The sequence below is a fragment of the Neomonachus schauinslandi genome, chromosome 9, assembly GCF_002201575.2.
Source record: "Neomonachus schauinslandi chromosome 9, ASM220157v2, whole genome shotgun sequence".
Taxonomy (NCBI): Eukaryota; Metazoa; Chordata; class Mammalia; order Carnivora; family Phocidae; genus Neomonachus; species Neomonachus schauinslandi.
This window is the reverse complement of record NC_058411.1, coordinates 139,870,437-139,889,049: the sequence shown is the minus strand read 5'-3', so window position 1 is coordinate 139,889,049 and position 18,613 is coordinate 139,870,437. Positions and strand designations below refer to the sequence as shown.

Genomic DNA, 18,613 nt, shown 5'->3' with positions numbered 1-18,613 from the left:
CTTCTATCGGTCATTCCTGCTGTGCATTGGCTGTCTTAAAACATCCACCCGTTTTTTCCATGGCACTTCGAACTCCAGGGCTTGAAACTGTTCAATTTCTCAAAACTATGAACACCTTCTGATTCCTGATTGTCTGACTAGACCCTGCCTCATGCTTTAGATCTGCTCCACCTCAGTTCTTAATCCGGAAGAAAGTTAAATACCTCTCACATTCCCTTCCAGTAAACCAGTGTTCTCCCACTATTGTGATTACACACCCCAGTTAGTAAAATTGTTTTCGAAACACATCTACGCTGGATTTGTATTTACAAACTATGCACATGTGATACTGTACTTTGATATTATGCATAAGTTAAAACACAAAATACAGAATTGAGAAAAGGAAGTAAAGAGTGAAAACTTTTATCTGTAGAAAATAACTTTCTCTAAAATGTTATTAATATATTAGTGTTAATAGTAAAAACCTTGGTGAACTTTATGTTCAAAATACATCATGAGTTTTCAAAATACGGAGCAATTCAAAGGTCTGATTTGATGACCGTTGAAAGAGATTCCTCACTACCTCACAAAGATCCCTTGCTTCAAATGGAAGAATTGCTTTATTGTCTCTGCTCATGACATTATGCTCATTGTCTAATCCTGTCTGCTAAAGTTACATTGTAATTCAGCTGGGGCGCCTGGGTGGTGCAGTCAGTTAGGCCCCCGACTCTTGGTTTTGGCTTGGGTCGTGAGATGGAGCCCCGTGTTGGGCTCTGCGCTCAGTGTGGAGTCTGCTAGGGATTCTCCCTCTCTCTCTGTCCTTCCCGCTCATTCTCTCTCTCTCGAATAAACAAATAAGTATTAAAAATAATTTAGCTGATGGACCCCTGGCTGGCTCACTCAGAAGAGTATGCACCTCTTGATCTTGGAGCTATGTGTTTGAGCCCCTCAGGTGTAGAGAATAAATAAATACTTAAAAAAACGAAATCAGCTGATGAATTTACATCAGTCATGTCAATTTGTCACTCTTACAAACCAATTAGAAAGTGACTTTTTTTTTTTTTTAAGATTTTATTTATTTGAGAGAGAGAGAGCATGAGCAGGGGGAGGGGCAGAGGGAGAAGCAGACTCTGTTGAACAGGGAGCCTGACATGGGGCTCGATCCCAGGACCCTGGGACTATGACCTGAGCTGAAGGCAGGCACTTAACCGACTTTGCCACCCAGGAGCCCCAGAAAGTGATATTTTTAATATTTTTAACAAATAGGTTCCAAATGCATTGAAATTGTTTGAAAGATTTTAAAGGTTAGAAAATTTTATTTTTATTGTGTTAAATGCAGTAAAACCACAGCAAACCTCTGAGGGGTATAAAAGCTTTTCATGATAACTCCCCATTTCACTTTATAAGGAGTATTAAGATCCTATCCCAGTAGGATCCGTGAACCCACTTAAACAGGCTGTATAATCTTCAGGCCTGAGAGAGGGCATCAGGGATGTAGGTATTACATTGAAATGGAAAAATATAAAAACTCTGAGTAAAATGAGAAATAGGACTTGTCTTTACTTTCTTCCCCCAGTGGCTAGCGTCACACACCCTCCAGATCCACCGCCAGATAGACCGTCCTGGGTCTGAGTCTCAGCTCCACCCCCTCGAGGTGTGATGGTGGGCAAGTTATATAGTGTCCCCCGGCCTCAGTTTCCTTGTCTGCGGTGTCAGCCGTGGCGCCCACCATACAGCTTTGTGAGAGGGGATGCGTGTGAAGTATTTGCCACGTGCTCTGTCGCGGGTGTTGCTGGAATTGTTAATGGGATTCGCACAGCAGCCTTAGGAAGAAGGCAAAGCAAGTTTTCCCTCAAGTGAAACAATAAAACGGGCTCAGAGAAGTGCCGCGGTCTGTTGTGGATTCTACTGCTACCACCGGATCCTGGGGCTCACTGCTTGGCCCCGGGACACCAGCATGCCACAGTTTTAAGTGTTGTTGTTTTGTTTTGTTTTGTTTTAAAGATTTCATTTATTTACTTGACAGAGAGAGCACAAGCAGGGAGAGAGGCAGAGGGAAAAGCAGGCTTCCTGCTGAGCAGGGAGCCCGATGCGGGGCTCGATCCCAGGACCCTGGGATTGTGACCTGAGCCGAAGGCAGACACTTAACGACTGAGCCACCCAGGCGCCCCGGTTTTAAGTTTTTTATGGAACTGTGATAAACATTTAGAAAAGTACACATATTTTCTAATGGTACATGTGGCTCGCTTTTCATACACTGAACACACTTGTGCAGCCAGTGGCCAGATCAAGAAACAGGGCATTAGAGTGCCCCGGGAGTCCCCTTGTGATCTTTCCAGTCACTATCCCTGCAGAGATGACCACTCTCCTGTTTTTATCAGATGTAAATGAAAAGGCAGGTCTTTGAGCCTCAGCCTCTGCACGTGCTGTTCCCTCGCATGGACCTTTGTAACCTGGTAAGCTCTGGAGCTTTTAAAATTCTCCTCTGTGCAGCCTCACCCCTTGCTGACAAAATAAAATTCTCCTCCACTGAGCAGCTTCACCTTACGTGTCGCTCTTACTGCAAGCGCCATACTGAATTGTCACTGCACACAGGTCTAGTGACTAGAAGCTCCTTGAGAGTGTGTCCTTCTGTGCCTGGCACAGATTATGGAACTAAATTGAAAACCCAGGATTTTCACATTTTCCATATCTGTGTACCTGAATATTGCATTTCAGGTCGTTTTAATTTCAGTAAATAACATTTCGACGTAGGAAATGCTTTGAGAATTTTCTCGTGGCAAGACACAGGCTAGCAAGGAGTAAAGGCCCATTTTCCTCAGCATCTAAAATCCAGGGGCTCTAAAAACCAGTAACCCGAGCCGTGTGTCTTCTGTGGAAGCCCCTCTGTCCTGCTGCGCGCCCCAGTTAGCTGCCATCCTCCCTGCCCCTGACGGCCTGTTAGAGACATCTCTGGGGGTTAGAGGTAAGTACAGAAGAATTACACAAGAGACGCAGTCGCTATTCCTCAGGGCTCCCTACTCCTTTCTGTGAACCTGGCTTCAGTTGATGTAACTCAAGTGTAACTTCTCTTTGAAAAATTACAGATCATTGAATACGAAAAAAAGCAAACCCTGGGACAAAATGATACTGGATTCAGTTGTGATGGGACTGCTAACACATTCAGGGTCATGTTCAAAGAGCCTATAGAGATCCTGCCCAACGTGTGCTACACAGCATGTGCGACACTCAAAGTAAGTCTTCCAGAATGTTCCACAGGGTGAACTGGGGGGTTTCCTCTTGCATGTTACAGAGTGGTTTTCCATAGAAGCTGAGAGTCCCTGACGATAAAGCCTTTAGGAAGAGGGGAAAGAAGGAAGCTGGGAGTTAAAGTACTCTCCACTGGTTTGACAAAGAAGTGCTTCTCAGCACAGCTCGCAAGAAGTAGCCCTTTGCTTGAGTAGGAGTTTGAATGTTTGACAGAAGATAAAATAATTATTTTCTTAAAACCATTTCACTGTTGTCTAAAAGCGGACTTCTACTTTCAGTATTTTTAATCATTAACTGGCTTTGTAGCAAAAACTTCATTTTTCATGAAATGGTTTAACATAAAGTTTCATATAAGAACTATAATGAAATATAACAGATTGTTAATCTAATTAAAACACCACATTAAATTGAGTGCTTATTAAATGAGAATTACTAATGAACCTTTTGTTCTCATTTAGGGTCCAGATTCCCACTATGGCACAAAAGGATTGAAGAAAGTCGTGCATGAGACACCTACTGCTAGCAAGACTGTTTTTTTCTTTTTCAGTTCCCCTGGCAATAATAATGGCACTTCAATAGAAGATGGACAAATACCAGAAATAATATTTTATACATAATTCAACATTCTGATACATCTTGGCTAAATAGTACCATACCATCTAGTCTCAAAGGCATAAAAAACTGGCCACAAAAAATAGTTTGAGTGTCATGAATATTTAAAATTTTAAGAAACATTTTAGTTTCTTAGAGGAGATGAAGAATGTTCATTTAAATCTCTGCATGGTTTAAAAGCAGATTTTCCATTTTCTTATAACCTTAGGGGAAAAGAGAACTGGGCGTAACTATTTAAAAAAACAAAACAAAGCTCAGGTCTTTCAGCTTTATCTTGTATAATTTCATAGATCAGCTGACTCATGGTCTTTCCACAGTTTTATAGAAAGATTCTTGTTTCAGACAGCTGGTTTTGTTGTTGATGTTGTTTTAACTGTTGTGAAGGTTAGATGAGTTGGACTTACAGGCTTATCTATTCTGAAGGTTACATGAGATGAGATGGGTCAGTATTCCTAAAGAATTCCCATTAATTCACATAACTAATTTCAGAAAATTAAGAAAACTGACCTTATATTTGGAGTTTTGAAGTATCTGGTTGTTAGCATTCAGAATAGTGCTAGAAGTAGGCCTAATAAATGCCCAAGAACATTCTCATTGTATTTACAAAAAAGGATATTTTATAATAGCATATAGTCATGTTACGTAGTACAGTTTTAAACTATAAATGGAGTTTGTACAGATTCACAATAATGTGACATAAACAGAGGATCTAAAGGTAGAGTCTAAGACTGGATTCTTTATCACTGAACTGCACCATTGTCCTCGTGTGTCTGTGTGGGGGATGCTCCTGAGAATGCCCGAGATTGAGATGGCGCTGCTGGTGGCGACCGGCCAACCAGCGTCGGTTCCACATTGGGGCGATAATCTTACATAACTAGAAACTGAATAAAATACTGACCTTTCTAACAACTACTTTGAAATTTTAAAGAGAACCAACAGAATCACTCCTGAAAAGTATACTTTCTGTCACCGACACAGTTCTACCCAAGAAGTAAGATATGTTTCATATTTATGACCTCACTCATGTCACAGGTACAGCTGTATTAGGAGGGAATAGGAAGTATACCTGGTAGAGTAACATTTGTATACTTTTTTATAAAGCAAAATTTTTATATAAATTCTCTTTCCCTCAAAAGTGATTATCTTGTTAAAGAAAACCTATGTGTAATTAAGTTTAAGATATATCAAATAGTTTTGGAAGATGGTTAAAAATCACAATTCTTTTAAGTAACAACTTAAAAGAATTGAGGTTTTCTAAATAATAGTAATTAGGACAAACATTTTTCATCTAAAATAGCACTTCATTTTATATTTTTAAGAAGGTAGTGAGGTGTGTTGGTGGCGGAGGTCTCAAAATTGCTGAAGAAGGGACATTTTTCTATCTCTGGTATCTTATGGATGTAAACCTCAGTTAACTGGAATATCTATGAAATGTGTGTGGTTCTGGTTAACTAAAGATTAACCAGCAAATACCCTGTAGTAACTGTTATGGAAAGTACTTCTACCTTGCAAAGTATAGTATGCCCTGGGTAAGTAAGTTAATGTTTTTTTGACATTTGAGGCATTTCAAATGCTTTTCAAGTATGTTGCACTGAACAATGATTGTAACTGAAGGTAGCTATAGAAGGGCTAAGAAACGGAACTGTTCACTGATCCGGGACATCCCCTGGAATTTTTAAAAAAATAAATATTATCCTTTTATTTTTTTGTTATTTGTCTTTTTTTTCCCCCCTGGAAGTTGAGTATAAGACACTGTTTTGGGACAAGGATTCTAGTTAATTGAGGTTTAACCTTATTTTTAATTTATGGAAGTAATGCAACACAAAATAAGAGTGCCTCGCTGCTGCCTTAGCAGTAATCACTCCTGCTGTCTATCTGCTGCTTCGTCCTTTTTTGTGGCCTCCGGTTTTTCTCCCTTGTTCTAATCTCAGGAGGTGGGAGAATGAAGACTCTTCTCGTTATTTACTCTGTTAGGGTTGTTTGGTGTTAATAATCGCTACCAGAACGATCGCTGTGTTGCGGGCTCTGCACTAAGTAGCTGACACATTCTCATCTGTGCCTCACATCAGTGTGAGTTAAGTACTGTTCTAAAACCCACTTCACACGCAGAGATTTCATGTTTCTAAAGGTCCGTCAGGGGGAGGCGGAATGTAAACCCAGGTCTGCCTCCCAAGCTGCAGCTCCTGAATATCCCTGAGATGATGCACTCTCCGCTCTCTGCCCCACTGCCATCATCCTGGCTCAGGCCACCATCTTCCATCTGAGCGGCAGGTCTCCCCGCCTCTGCTCTGCTGGCCACGCTGCAGCCAGTGATCTCTTCTCCAAGCGCCAGTCCCTTGCTTCTGCCCACCTCCAGTTTCACCTCTTGCCACATCGCACATCAGAATACCATCTCCTCTCCTTTTACATTGTGGAATCCTCAGCGCCTGGCACAACAGGTGGAATGTGCCCGAGGGCTGAGGCTGCACGACGCTCCACATCCACCTATGGGCCATGGGGAGCAGCGTCCGCACCCGCTGGTGGGCAGCAGAAGCCGGCCGACACCTGGCCCTGTGCCCGCCTTGCCGCTCGCTGCAGTCCTTTGTTCCCAGGAGGAAAGAAGACCAGCGTAACACAGCCTTCCTCCCTGGGGTGTGGGGGGCTGTGGTTGGGGGCCGTCACTACAGGATTCAAGCCCAGCTCTCCATCCCAGTCTCCCGGGCTACTTTCCAGGATGGGGGGGTCGTGCTCCCGCCGGCCGGGAGGGGTCGCCCTGGGGCCGCAGCGGATACGCGGGCCAGCGGGGCCGCGCCCGCCCGCGTGCGCAGGCGCGGAGCGCTCTTCCGGCGCCGGTTCGCCTCCGCCCCGCTCCCCAGCGGGGATGCTGCGGCTGAGCGGCAGGCTGAGGCGGCTCCTGTCGAGACGCGGGGCCGGAGCCTCTGCCCGGCTCTCCTCAGGCGCCGAGATGCCCAGGAAAGCTGGTGCGACGAACAAGGCCAGTGGCAAGCCCCGTGGCAGGGGGAGGGTGGGCGGCGCGCGGGAGAGGCGGGGCCCGCAGGCGGGGAAGCGCAGCCGGCGGCTGGCGGCCCCCGAGACCCGGGGCTCCCGCGGCCTTCTGCCGCCCCCGCCTCCGTCCGGACGGCAGGGTTCCCGTAGGGCCAGCGCCCCCCGGCGTCGGAGGCTCGGGGCGGCGCCCTCCCGCGCTGGGCCGCCGGTGCGCGCCGCGCGTCCTCGCCGCTCTGTGCGCAACCTCTGCGCACCTGCCGCCGCGCTGCCCGGGTCCTGGACGCGGAGCTGGGCGGCAGCTTCCGTCACGGGAGCAGGCCTTGAGTGCCGCCGCCGTGCCTTCCTCTCCCCCAGTACACACACTTCCAGCCTGGTTGCGCGCACACGTTTGTCAGCTCGTGCTGCCGGAGGTGCAGGGATGAGTAAGAGGTGGCCCCTGCGCCTGGGCTAGGGCCCGGCACTCAGGTGGCTGGTCCCGAATTCCCGGCGCAGGAGACTAACACTCGGTTGGGCTGATCGGAGGGCCTCGTGCAAGAATTGATGCGGAATACTTGGAAAACCTTTCCGGGTGGCCAGAGATTCCTGAGCGCGACGAGCTCGTCTTAGTTAAAGGTGAAAGGGAGTAGTGGAAGGCTCAGACGTGTGGGGACGTGCCTTACAGCCTGTAAAGTTGTCGTGTGGGTGTTGTTGTCGTTTTAGGGTAAGAACCAGAGCAAGGAGCCAGAGAGACCACTTCCTCCCCCAGGTCCTGTGGCGGTTGATCCTAAGGGTTGCGTCACCATAGCCATCCGTGCCAAACCCGGGTCCAAACAAAACGCTGTGACAGGTATATGTGGACACTGAGCTGGGAGTCATGGGGCGGGGGTTAGCTGACAGTTGATCCTGTACAGTCGGTGTAGTTCTCGAATCTGCCATGAGAGCCTTCCCCGTTTACTAGATTCTAATAATGTAAAGGTGTAAATCCAGTGTCGAAGTGAATATACGATATTTAAAGCATACCAAGTTCGATGAAGAAGCCATTGTATATTTTCTCCCTTAAAAATACGGTATTTTAGAAAGGACACGTGTATGTAGCCTAGAATTACTAGTTTGTCCTTATTTCAGAAGTGGAGACGTTGGTCAGAGAAAGAAAGGAGACATTTTGGTTGAGTTTAATGACCCAAGGAGGAAGAGAAAACCTGGAATCTGAGAGCTCTGGTCTTCAGCTCCTGTGCAAACTTGTTTTAAGTTAAAACAATACAAAACTTTTCTGGGCCCAGTTCTTTTTCTCTGTGGGATGGAATATTGGACTAAGGCTTTCAGGCGGTTCCCTGGAGCCCAAAAGGTGCCTCAGGGATCCCTTAGGTGGACACGGCGGGGTGGGGGGCAGCAGGCAGGGCTCCTGAGTAACTGTTTTCATTTATTGTGAATGTTGGGAGTCCAGGGGAACTTGTATGGGGGCAGGTGGGGGGGGTGGTATTCTTGGTGGGGAAAAAAGTTTGAGAACCATTCATCTGAAATACTGTGAAGGTCTTTTTCACCTCCAAAGCTGTTTATTCCTTTTCTTTTTACACTTTGAAAACAAGACCTCAGAACTGGGGTGCTGGACGTGGTTTGTGCTAGTGGCCGAGTTAGCTTGGCTGTGTGTGGGCCGCACCCACCATGGCCAGCATTTTCTGAGTAGTCGCTGTGGACAGCCCGCTCTCGGCACACCACGTGTCATCAAATCTGAGATGCCATCCACTAGAAGGTACACAAGTATTCTGTGTACCAGCAAGACAAAATCCATGTGAATACTTTCTTTGCCCCCTATTGTGAGATGCCTCTGGATTTGAAAGGACAAAGGCACACCTTAGAATCCCAGTCGGTGACAGGACAGGAGGTGGGTTGTTGTGCTACTTTGTGCTTGTGGATTCTGTGGCCACGTCGTTCACATGGGCAAGGTGTAAGTGTGTGAAAATGCCTGCGTAACCCCAGGTGGGGACCAGCTTAAGCTCACTTGCAAACTCCTTTAAGTAAGTATTTCTCACTCCGAATAACTGTGGAGGACTAGGGGCAGGTGCACTTTATAAAGGCTGTATTGACCAGGGAGGCAGGAGCACTCTTCAAAAGCAATGTTCTTTGTCCCAGGATGTCAAAGCATGCATTCAAATTAACTTTGACTTACAACATAGCTTTATAGCCATGTGCCCTTGGGCACATCTGGATTTGTCAACTGGAGATCATAATGGCATTAATATCTTCTTCATAAAGCTGTAGTGAGGATTGAACACATTAATATTTGTGAAGTCCCTGAAACATGTTTGTGTGCCATCGAATTAGTGTATACAAGTGCTGTGTAAATGTTTAAATGCTGCATTTTAAAAACCAAAAGAGGCATTTCACACGAGCTGAATCTCATTTTCCCAATGACGGAACCGTGAGCTGGCTCGTTGACACCCAGCTCCTGATCCAGTTTCCAGTTGCTTGAGGCCCAGGACACTGCCCAGGACTCTGGGCCCATCTTGGTCCACAGGATGGGGGAAATGTCAGTTTTCTCTGGATTTCTTTCCTGAAATGGCAGAGGCGTATTTATCATGTTTATGTTCCCTCAAGTGTGAGTAGTTTACTCGCTCATTTCTTCATGCAGTAGTTATTGATGGAAAACCCACTCTGTGCCAGGGAAATGCAAACCCTTTTACAGAGTATCCTCGCTCCTAAGGATATAGTCCGCGCTGATTTCATTGCAGACGTGACAGTGGAAGCTGTGAGCGTGGCCATAGCAGCCCCCCCGTCGGAAGGAGAGGCTAATGCCGAGCTCTGTCGGTACCTCTCCAAGGTCTTGGAGCTCAGGAAGAGTGACGTGGTTTTGGATAAGGTAGGTCTCTCTCCCTGGAAACAGCTTTGATGATTACACAGTCATTATTTTATAAATATGGGTTCTTTCTTTTCCAAGTAATTGAAAAGCTAGGTTTTCTTTTTAAACTCTCATCCATTTATTCACTAAAATATGTGAATTCTATGTAGTCTCCTTCATTCCTACTGCCTTGATCCTTACTCTGACCGTGCTCTGTACATGTATTCCTTAGTTGCCACCATTTCGAGCATTTTCTCCTTTCTACATGTATTCTTGTACCTGCTGTCAGACTGATTTTATCTGTCTTTTCCTTCAAATTGTCACCATACTAACAAATCTGAAAGGGGTCCCTTAGTGAGTCCATCAACGTGTTTCTGGTCCCCCACGTTATCCTGATTCCCGGGAGAAGCTCATTAAGAAGAGAGAGGGCCAGGTGAAGTCATTAATATCATGGGTTTGCTCTGGAGGTGGGTATCAAAATCACCTGGGAATGATGTCTAAAATACACATTCCTGGGCATCACTCAAGACTTTTTTTTTTAAGATTTTATTTATTTATTTGACAGAGAGAGACACAGCGAGAGAGGGAACACAAGCAGGGGGAGTGGGAGAGGGAGAAGCAGGCTTCCCGTGGAGCAGGGAGCCCGATGCGGGGCTCGATCCCAGGACCCTGGGATCATGACCTGAGCTGAAGGCAGATGCTTGACGACTGAGCCACCCAGGCGTCCCTCAAGACTTATTGAAATGGAATTTGCAGGAGTGAGACCCAACCATGCTTCTAATGATATACTCTCTAGATCCAGGTTCTAGCTGGCATTCAGAGTCTTTGGTTAATAGGCTGCATCTAAAAATCTCTCCCATCAGACCACTTCCCTTGATGTATCTTCCACCTGTGGCAGGTCATTTCGGATTCTGTCGGTGTGCACGCTCTGATATTGGCGTGAAAGGCACTTCCTGCTCTTCTACCCCGATAGATGACCATGGCGCAGATTTTACCTTCTTTAAAGGATGTTTCAAAATGAAACCCTTGGCTCAGTTGGTTGTGGAATTAGAGCATTTGCTTTTTTTTTTTTTTTTTTTTTTTGAATTTTCAGAAATGTGTAACAGAACAGCAGTTCTATATTTGGAATTATTTTTATACAAAGTTTATATAAAATTGCAAATTTGGTAATTTAAAAAATAATTTTCACTTTTAATTTAAACAAGGAAGTTACTTAAAAACACGATATTCTACGTCTGGACTCCATTCATTTTGAAATTTTAATGCCAGTTTTTATTATTACAGAAATTGATGTATGAAGGTAAAAACCCCGGAGAGTTGTAAACATTTGTAGTATGGCGGAATCTAGGGATACAGCTGCTGGTTAGACCAGAAACCCAGAGATGAGCGGGAGAAAGCGCTAGCTCGGCTGTCGGGAAAGCTGCAGCCCACCAGCGGCAGCCCCGAGGACTCAGCTTTGATGGCCGCAGCTGAGCTCTGCTCTCTCTAATAGCACTAGAATGCTCAGTGAGTCATCCTCACACCATTTTTTCCTTTTGGTCCAGGGTGGTAAATCTCGTGAAAAAGTGGTGAAGCTATTAGTGTCCACAACTGCAGAAGAGATCTTGGAGAAATTAAAGCAGCAAGTTGAAAAAAAATAAAAGCAAGTTATGAGAAGTACATCCTTGAGAAGCTTTTTAATTGCTATTCATGAAGAGGCTGTTAAGTAGGAAAATGTATTTCAGTGCACTGAAGAACATGAAAAAAAAATTTAAGAACAGGACTCAAAAGAGAAGTAGGAATTTTAAAAGTATTGTATGTTCGATGTAGGTTCTGACATCCAAACAGTTTGGAACATGTTAGTCCGATTTCATTGCATTACAAAATAACAGAACTGGAAGAGATCTTCAAGACGACCTCAGTCGGCCCCTTTCATCCTGTGACGGGGCTTCTGCTATCCAGAAGTTGAGAGTCTTGTTCAGGATCACACCATGCGGGATGGCAGCTAGAACCCAGGGCTCCTGGTTGGATGCAGTTTATCCTGATTGTAAATGAAGATGTTTCCACAGCACTCTAGGGTTCTGAGAATTGCCTTCTCTAGAGTTTACAAGTGACAGAAGAAAACCTGTCACACTGCTTTGTGGTCTTACTTTATATTTTAAAAGGCTTATCTAAATACAAAAATGCTTTTTGTGTCTTTTGAAAACTCTGTGGAGCATTTTGTGAAAAAGTAAGAGTAATCAGGACTTGTAATTTACTGTTAATTATTTTGGGGAAGTCACTGAATTTTTGTCCTCATTGGATGGTGCAGTCTTCAAATGTGGTAGTTCTATGAATCTCCAAAGATCCTTAAAAGAAGAAGGCCTGGAAGCTACTTTCAGTATTTGTGAAAGCCTATCAGAAATCATATCTACATTAAAGCTTCAAAAGCTAATAATAAATATCTTGTTTTTAAATATCCAATGCAAGTTATAGTGATTTGGTCAGGTAAATAAGTTCATTACCTTTGCTGATCAGAATCAAAGCAGTTGTGTGCTTTTGTCTAAGTACCTGAGAAAATATATTGGTAGACGAAATGTTTAAAAATACAAAATCCCCAAGAAGGACCAATAATAAAAATTACTGATGATGAAAGAGCTGAGAAATTGCCATCTAGTACAACTCCTATTCTGTTGATAGGAACCAAGGACAAGAAGAGTCACTTGATTACCCAAGATCACAGCTAATACTAACGGCAGAACACGAGTTACGCTCAGCTGCCTTCTTCTTGAAGCCATACTGCCTCCAGAAGTGCTTCTGCTGTACCTGGTCTTGGCTTCAGAACTTTTCCTACTCTTTTCCCATACATTTCAGTGTGTGCTCTGAAGGCATTTTACTTACGGTTTTTTACATGGATCACTGTTAGGATGCCTTCCTTGACAAGTAACAGAAACCGAACTCTATCTGGCTTACACAATAAAGGGATTTGTTAGTCCAATACCTGGAAAGTCCAGAGGCAGGGTTTACTTAGGGGTTAGTCTGATGCAGCAGCTCAGCGATGTCATAAAGGACCCACTTTCTTTCCTTCCCCTGCCTCACGCTAGCTAGCAGTGTCAGCTTCATCCTTAGGCCCACTTCCTTCATGGAGGCAAAAAGGCAACAGCTCTAGGCTTCACATCCCCATAACCACTCCCTGCAGCAGGAAAAGAGGCCACTCAGAAGAGCTCTGGTATTTTCCAAAAGCTCTGTTAGCTTCTCCCCACTCTTTTGTGTCTAGGGAATGGGGGGAGAGAACCAGAGGATGTAGGTGGCACCTTTGTAATGTTTAAAGTTCCAAACAACTAAAAACTCAGACTTCGGGAGGCAGGTTTTCTCTGGGCTATGGGCTGCCAAGTATCCCTGCTCCCCCCCGCCCCAGCCAGGGATTTGTAGTAAGGGATTTGGTTAAGTAGTTCCTTAACTGTAATGCAAAATATAAATTTAAAAACACACTGTGACCCCCCCCATAAATTTTCTAAAATGCATGTGACTAGAAACTAAAAATTTTAAGAAGCTAGATTTTCAATTTACATCCAAGAGGTGGCACCATAATTCAACAGCAGAAAGCCACACAGAATTTGAAGGGACTGGTAATTCCTTGAAGTGAGCAGTACTAGTAGGAAATGTCTTCTGTAGTGCCTACCAGTGTCACACACTGATCTTGTCTGGTCTTGGAGACATTTCTTAGGCTTATCCCCACATTCCTTGAGATCAGTTCGGGTCAGAGTGTGGTGTTAACTTCCTTGGCTGGGTACTCAGAAGTCCTAGCTCAGTACCTCAGTGGAGTCAGCATGGCCCCGAGTGTCTCCGTTCATTCTGCAGCTTTCAGAAATCCCAATTTAGTTGGTGTTTTTGAAAATGGAACTGGGCTGGGAAATTGGCAAGGAATTCATTTCTAAACACGATGCCAGTTTATTAATTTGAGTGAAGAACACACCTGCCAAATAGATGGGATAGTGGGATCCTCTAGTGAGTATATTCTATTACTTTGGGAAATCCCTTCAAGAAGCCAGTCATCATTTGAAGACTGCTTGGAGAGCTTGGGATCAGAACCAAGGGAATTAGGGGATGGGCAGGGGAGCTCTGACCATCTGAGAGAGACCCATTATATCTTAGCCCGTCTCCTGGGACAACACTGCACACTGAAGCTTCCTGGCATAGGAGCTCCCCTTTTCTAGGCTCTGAGAAGACCACCTACTTCTGCCCAGATAGGCTTTCCTATGACAGTCCTTATAATTCAGTTGATAAGGTTCTCAGCATTTTGTAATCCTTTTCTGGCTGTGTGCCACTGGGTCCATCTAGTCCCCTTGATACTAGAGTCTGGGCAGGGGGTACCCCCAAACTTAAGAGACTCCGTGGTCATTTCTACATGAAGCTCCTCCATAAGATGGTTTTATTATCACATTGGCTTTCAAATTGTGTCAGAGCCTTATGTTTCCCTAGGGATTCCTTGGGGGGTTGGAGAACTGGAGACTTAAGGGAGTGAGTCAAGTCAACAGAACTCTAAGCCTTTAGTCCTCTTCCAAAACTATGCTGTCAGTATGGTAGCTGCTATGCGCATGTGGTTACTGAGCACTTGAAAGGTGGCTAATCAGATTTTTTTAAAAAAATAAAAGCATCATGAAAGAAAAGGCCATGTTGGAAACAACAGAGAAGAGGCAACAGAGAATAGGGCACAGAGTTTGGAAGGCAGGATAGAGAAAGGTGAGCAAAGAAAGGAAAATGACAGATCTAGAAGTCCGGCAAAGGGAAGTCAACACAGACATAACTGGGGTCCTGAAAAAGAAGCCAAAAAGTGGAACAGACAAAGATTTCAAGATATAATCAAGAAAATATTGAAAAAAAAAATGATTTTAAGGAATAAAAGGTGCAGCATCCCAGGGGAAACACTGACGAAGAATGGTTGACAGGGAGATAAAACCTAGTAAAGTTCTCTGATTTCAAAAACAAAAATGCTGGTGGCCATCTAGACAAAAAGTTGAAGTCCTAGGAAGGGAGAGGGGAGACATATATATGTACATTCATAAGTTGCTAATGGGAATGTGAAGTGCTACAGTGTTTTAGAAAATGTGGCGCTTACTAAAAATACAGGTGTTTTAACCTAATAATCCCACTTTGGAGAATACCTCATAGAAGACATAAAAATGCCAGAGAATATAGGCAAAAAAGAGGAAACAATCTAAGTGTCTACCTATAGGAGAATAATCATATCAACAGAAAATCCATACTATAGAGTATTAGACTGTTAATTTTTAATCTCTAGTTACTGGAGTCATGTCTATTATGTTGCATGAACAAAGAGTAATACGTGTGTGTGTGTATATTTATATGTACAATCTCACTTTAGTAAACAAAAAAATATATACGTATATCAAATTTACACATTATTTGTGTGGGCTTGGTAAAAGAGAACATACACAACAGGCCATAATCGCTGGATGAGTGCAGCGATTGGTGGTGGTTCACTTTTTTATAATGTTTTATTATTTTGTATACACACCAAACATATATAGTGAAGGAAATTTTAAAATGAGAAAACACTCAAATGAAAAAGCTCTGGCCTTTAGCAATTAGAGAAGCTTTATTTATGTAATTCAGACAAAGGCTGGAGATCCGTTAGGGAGTTAAAGGCACTGGCAGTGGAAAAAAACCATGAGATCATCATCACATCCTCCCCTACAGCTGTCTCAGGACAAGTCACTGAAACCCAGGGAAAATCTAACTGGTAATTAATACATGGGCTCTGTGTGTCCCTTAGGGACAGGAATGAAAACACCAACTGAATTAGCCCATCAGCCCGTGGAGACTTTGGTAAAGACTTGTAAGCTGCCTTCCTTGCACCCAGGTCAGCCCAGAGGTACCCCACATCCCACTCTACCTCTGGATGCACACAGCTGACACGGACCTGCAACCTATTGTGTGCCCAGCCCCGTGATGCATACTTTGTGTAAATGCTTTCACTTAATCCTACAAGGGGGCAGTCAGAGTACATGTTAGCAGTTTTGATGGAAGGCCTGTCCTCTTAACTTGCTTCTCCCATACCATCCTGTAAATCTTAAAATCTGGGGGTTATTATCCACAGCTTATCTCTACTTTCCCAGCCTGAGGGCATTGGTAACCAACTCCTCAGATAAGAGCGTTTCTTGGGCACCTAGCAGCCTCGGCAGTGGCAAGGAGCTGAAGCTACTTCAACTGTGGCACGTCCTGATAGCGTGTAGCCCTACTGATGAGCCCCATGCAGCCGGCTTGTTCCATGCTGTTCTCTCCCAGAATGCCCATGGGTTACGGGATCTCTGCTACTGTCCCTATCTTCCTCAAAAGCTGGTCCTAGTAGAGGTCTAGACTTCTGGAAAGGAGGAGATACTTGCTCAAGGCTACCTTGGAGTCCAATGGTATAATCTATTTGAATCTAGTTATTGATTTGGCTCCATAATAATTTACCAGAAGCCAAGCGAAATCTTTGTTCAGATAGTACAGAACCTAGCACAAAGAATATATCTGAATTCTGAAGCAGAAATCTAAAAATTAACATAACTCCTACTGATGTCAAGAGTATTTACTCCTGTTGGCTTTAATTCATTCTAAATTAAAAGCCAGAGGATTGTAAAAGCACATATTTCTAAATTTATAAACACAGGAATGACACAGAGTGAACTATATAATTGGGTTTTTCACACAGAATTAGCTAAAGTCTATTTAGTACTTCAAAATCCTCATTTATATCTCAAATATGCTCCTGTGGTCAAAATACAAGATACTGAAAGACAAATCCCAAATAAACTTCTCAGTGAATGGTTTGTAATACCTCAATTTGTCTAACATTACCAAAGTAAGCACTTTCACAAGTCATCTTTCAAGCTAACTGAAGTTATTAAATGGTATTACAAGTTGCCATGAGTGGGGAGTATATTTCCTACATTTTCTAATGAAAAAAAAAATTGCCTTTCACTGTAAGCAATAGCACTAAATAAAAGAAGTCAAAGGCCAGGGGCATAGGTTTCCATACACAGCCAAATCTGTGTTTGGGTTGAATGAATCAAAGGGAATAGGTCTAGGAAAAATTTTAAGGTGTTAAAATGTCTTTAGAAACAAGGTGTGGTGCTTTTATTAGAGTTCAGAATTAGTGTTATCAGTAATCTTCAGGGCAAGAGATCATTTCCTTCCTTTTTAGTATTTTAAACTTAAAACTGACATTTCATTACTCTTAATTCTATCATAAAATTCTAGATTTTCCTTTAGGCGAATAAATTACAAAGGGAAAAGTACATCCTGTCTGTTGAGCATTATAAGTAATGCAACTTTGAAAACCAAAACCATGCTAGAAATCTCACCAGATGTCTTTTTCCTATCTGGTTTCAAGAGTTCAAACTATTCTCAGAGCTGTGACCCATGGTTATGACTCTGGATAACCTCAAATCCTTCTGGCACTCAAGAAAGGAAAAAAAAAAACCAAAAAACCCTCTATCTCAAGTCTCCAGCAAGCTGGTCTCAAAAGGATATTAATCTGGTATGTTTCCATAATCAGCATTTGACATTTTAAAATCAGCGTCAATTTCAAACAGCAAATGCTACTAATTTTTAGCTCAATATTTACATAAATTTTCTTTGATATTTGAAATTTGTTATATTCTGAAGGACAGAATTTCTTCTTTTGCTAATTCATATACTAATTCACGTAAGAATCACAAATCTTTACTCTCAATAAGTCTCCTGCTCTACCTTATCTTCTATCAGTTACTCTATATCCTTTAGGTCAACACTGTGCTTTACCATTTACCAAATACTTCCCTCCCATTGATTCAGCAAACGTTTACACAGCATCAGTTATGTGCCAGTGGGGGGTTTAATGGTCATAAGCTCTAGTTTCTATCTCAAGCTCTTGTATGTTTGGTCACTTATTTTATGATGACCCTGTGAAGAGTGGCAGGGTATTATCCTCATTTTTACAGGTGAGCACATAAGCTCCAGGTTTAACTGATTTTTCTCAAGATCATACACCTTGTAAGGACAGGACTGGAAGCCAGGACTCCTTACGCTTAATGCTTTGGCTATTGCAACAGACTATTTGAGATTAATTCCATTTGACACTATTTTAATTTTCTTCAGATAATTCTCTGAATTATCCTTAATTTTTTTCATGTTATTTTCTGTCTCTCCCACATGAAGCAGAAACCGTGACTTTTATTTCCTGTTTTAAGCATATAGGGGAGTCTAGTGGTGACTGCTGTTTAAAAAAAGAAAAGAAAAACCACCGCCACATAGGCTCCTCATGCAGAATGCAGAAATAATTCATGTTAAAAGGACTCTTACCATATTTTCAAGCAGGGCTGATACTCAGGCCATCTGTGAATATTTAAGTACTACTGGAAAATAACCTCTCCTTTGAGGTTCCTGAACCCCATCCCTCATTCCGACCCTGCGCCATGGACCCATAGGCCTCCCTAATTAGTGCCAGTGGCGGGCACAGCAGAGGGCCTTCAGGATCCTGTTCTAAAGCTGTGGCTTTAGTGACCCAGTGAGTCAGTGCCTGTGCTTTGTCAGTTGACAGATGTTTTTCATAACCCATCTGCCTTTAGAGAACATCCTGGGTGCAGTGAGGCCGTTCTGCATTCTCTAGGCTACATATCTGTAGTACCAAGATAAAGATGTAACAGCACTGTGCCTGTTGATGCAATTAGAGGGGTACAGGGAAAACCCTTATCTTATTGTTAAAATCTGATTTACATCTGAGTGTGAAGACCCAATTTATTAGATCCTTTCCAGTCAAAAAGTTACCTGAAAGGATGGCTCTTCAGGAAGGGGAGTGGAAGGGAGAGTTGGATCCAGAGCATGGAGAAGCAGTGCCTGGAGAAGTCAACCTCAAGGGCCTAGAGTGGAGTGCTAAGAGAGAAGGCAGCAGAAGGCACATTTAGGGAGTTGCCTTTATATTCCTTTTCCCTATGATGAAACTTCTACTCTTAAGCCAAATAAGCCTTT

General features: G+C 43.4%; 2 protein-coding genes across 3 annotated transcripts in view; both read left to right on the top strand.

Annotated features, from left to right (window-relative positions):
- Positions 1-5,534, top strand: part of BTBD1 (BTB domain containing 1) — a 42,760-nt gene extending 37,226 nt beyond the window's left edge. For both annotated transcript variants that reach the window (XM_021680586.1, XM_021680585.1), the window contains 2 exons: positions 3,066-3,212; positions 3,687-5,534. In XM_021680586.1, coding sequence (XP_021536261.1) covers positions 3,066-3,212; positions 3,687-3,845 — 306 coding nt within the window. In that variant the 3' untranslated portion in view covers positions 3,846-5,534. The remainder of the gene's footprint in view (positions 1-3,065; positions 3,213-3,686) is intronic.
- Positions 5,535-6,689: 1,155 nt separating this feature from the next.
- On the top strand, positions 6,690-12,077 carry C9H15orf40 (chromosome 9 C15orf40 homolog). Its single transcript, XM_021680686.1, has 4 exons — positions 6,690-6,814; positions 7,525-7,651; positions 9,534-9,661; positions 11,185-12,077. The coding sequence occupies exons 1-4, from the start codon at positions 6,701-6,703 to the stop codon at positions 11,278-11,280; spliced, it is 465 nt and encodes a 154-aa protein (XP_021536361.1). The 5' UTR covers positions 6,690-6,700; the 3' UTR covers positions 11,281-12,077.
- Positions 12,078-18,613: the final 6,536 nt, after the last annotated feature.

What these genes read in the sequence shown, in the direction of transcription:
- C9H15orf40 (XM_021680686.1), top strand. Translation starts at nt 6,701, where the DNA reads ATGCTGCGGCTGAGCGGCAGGCTGAGGCGGCTCCTGTCGAGACGCGGG. An exon ending in AAGCTGGTGCGACGAACAAG is followed by an intron (nt 6,815 to 7,524) that starts GCCAGTGGCAAG and finishes TTGTCGTTTTAG; the next exon opens with GGTAAGAACCAGAGCAAGGA. An exon ending in GTGACGTGGTTTTGGATAAG is followed by an intron (nt 9,662 to 11,184) that starts GTAGGTCTCTCT and finishes CTTTTGGTCCAG; the next exon opens with GGTGGTAAATCTCGTGAAAA.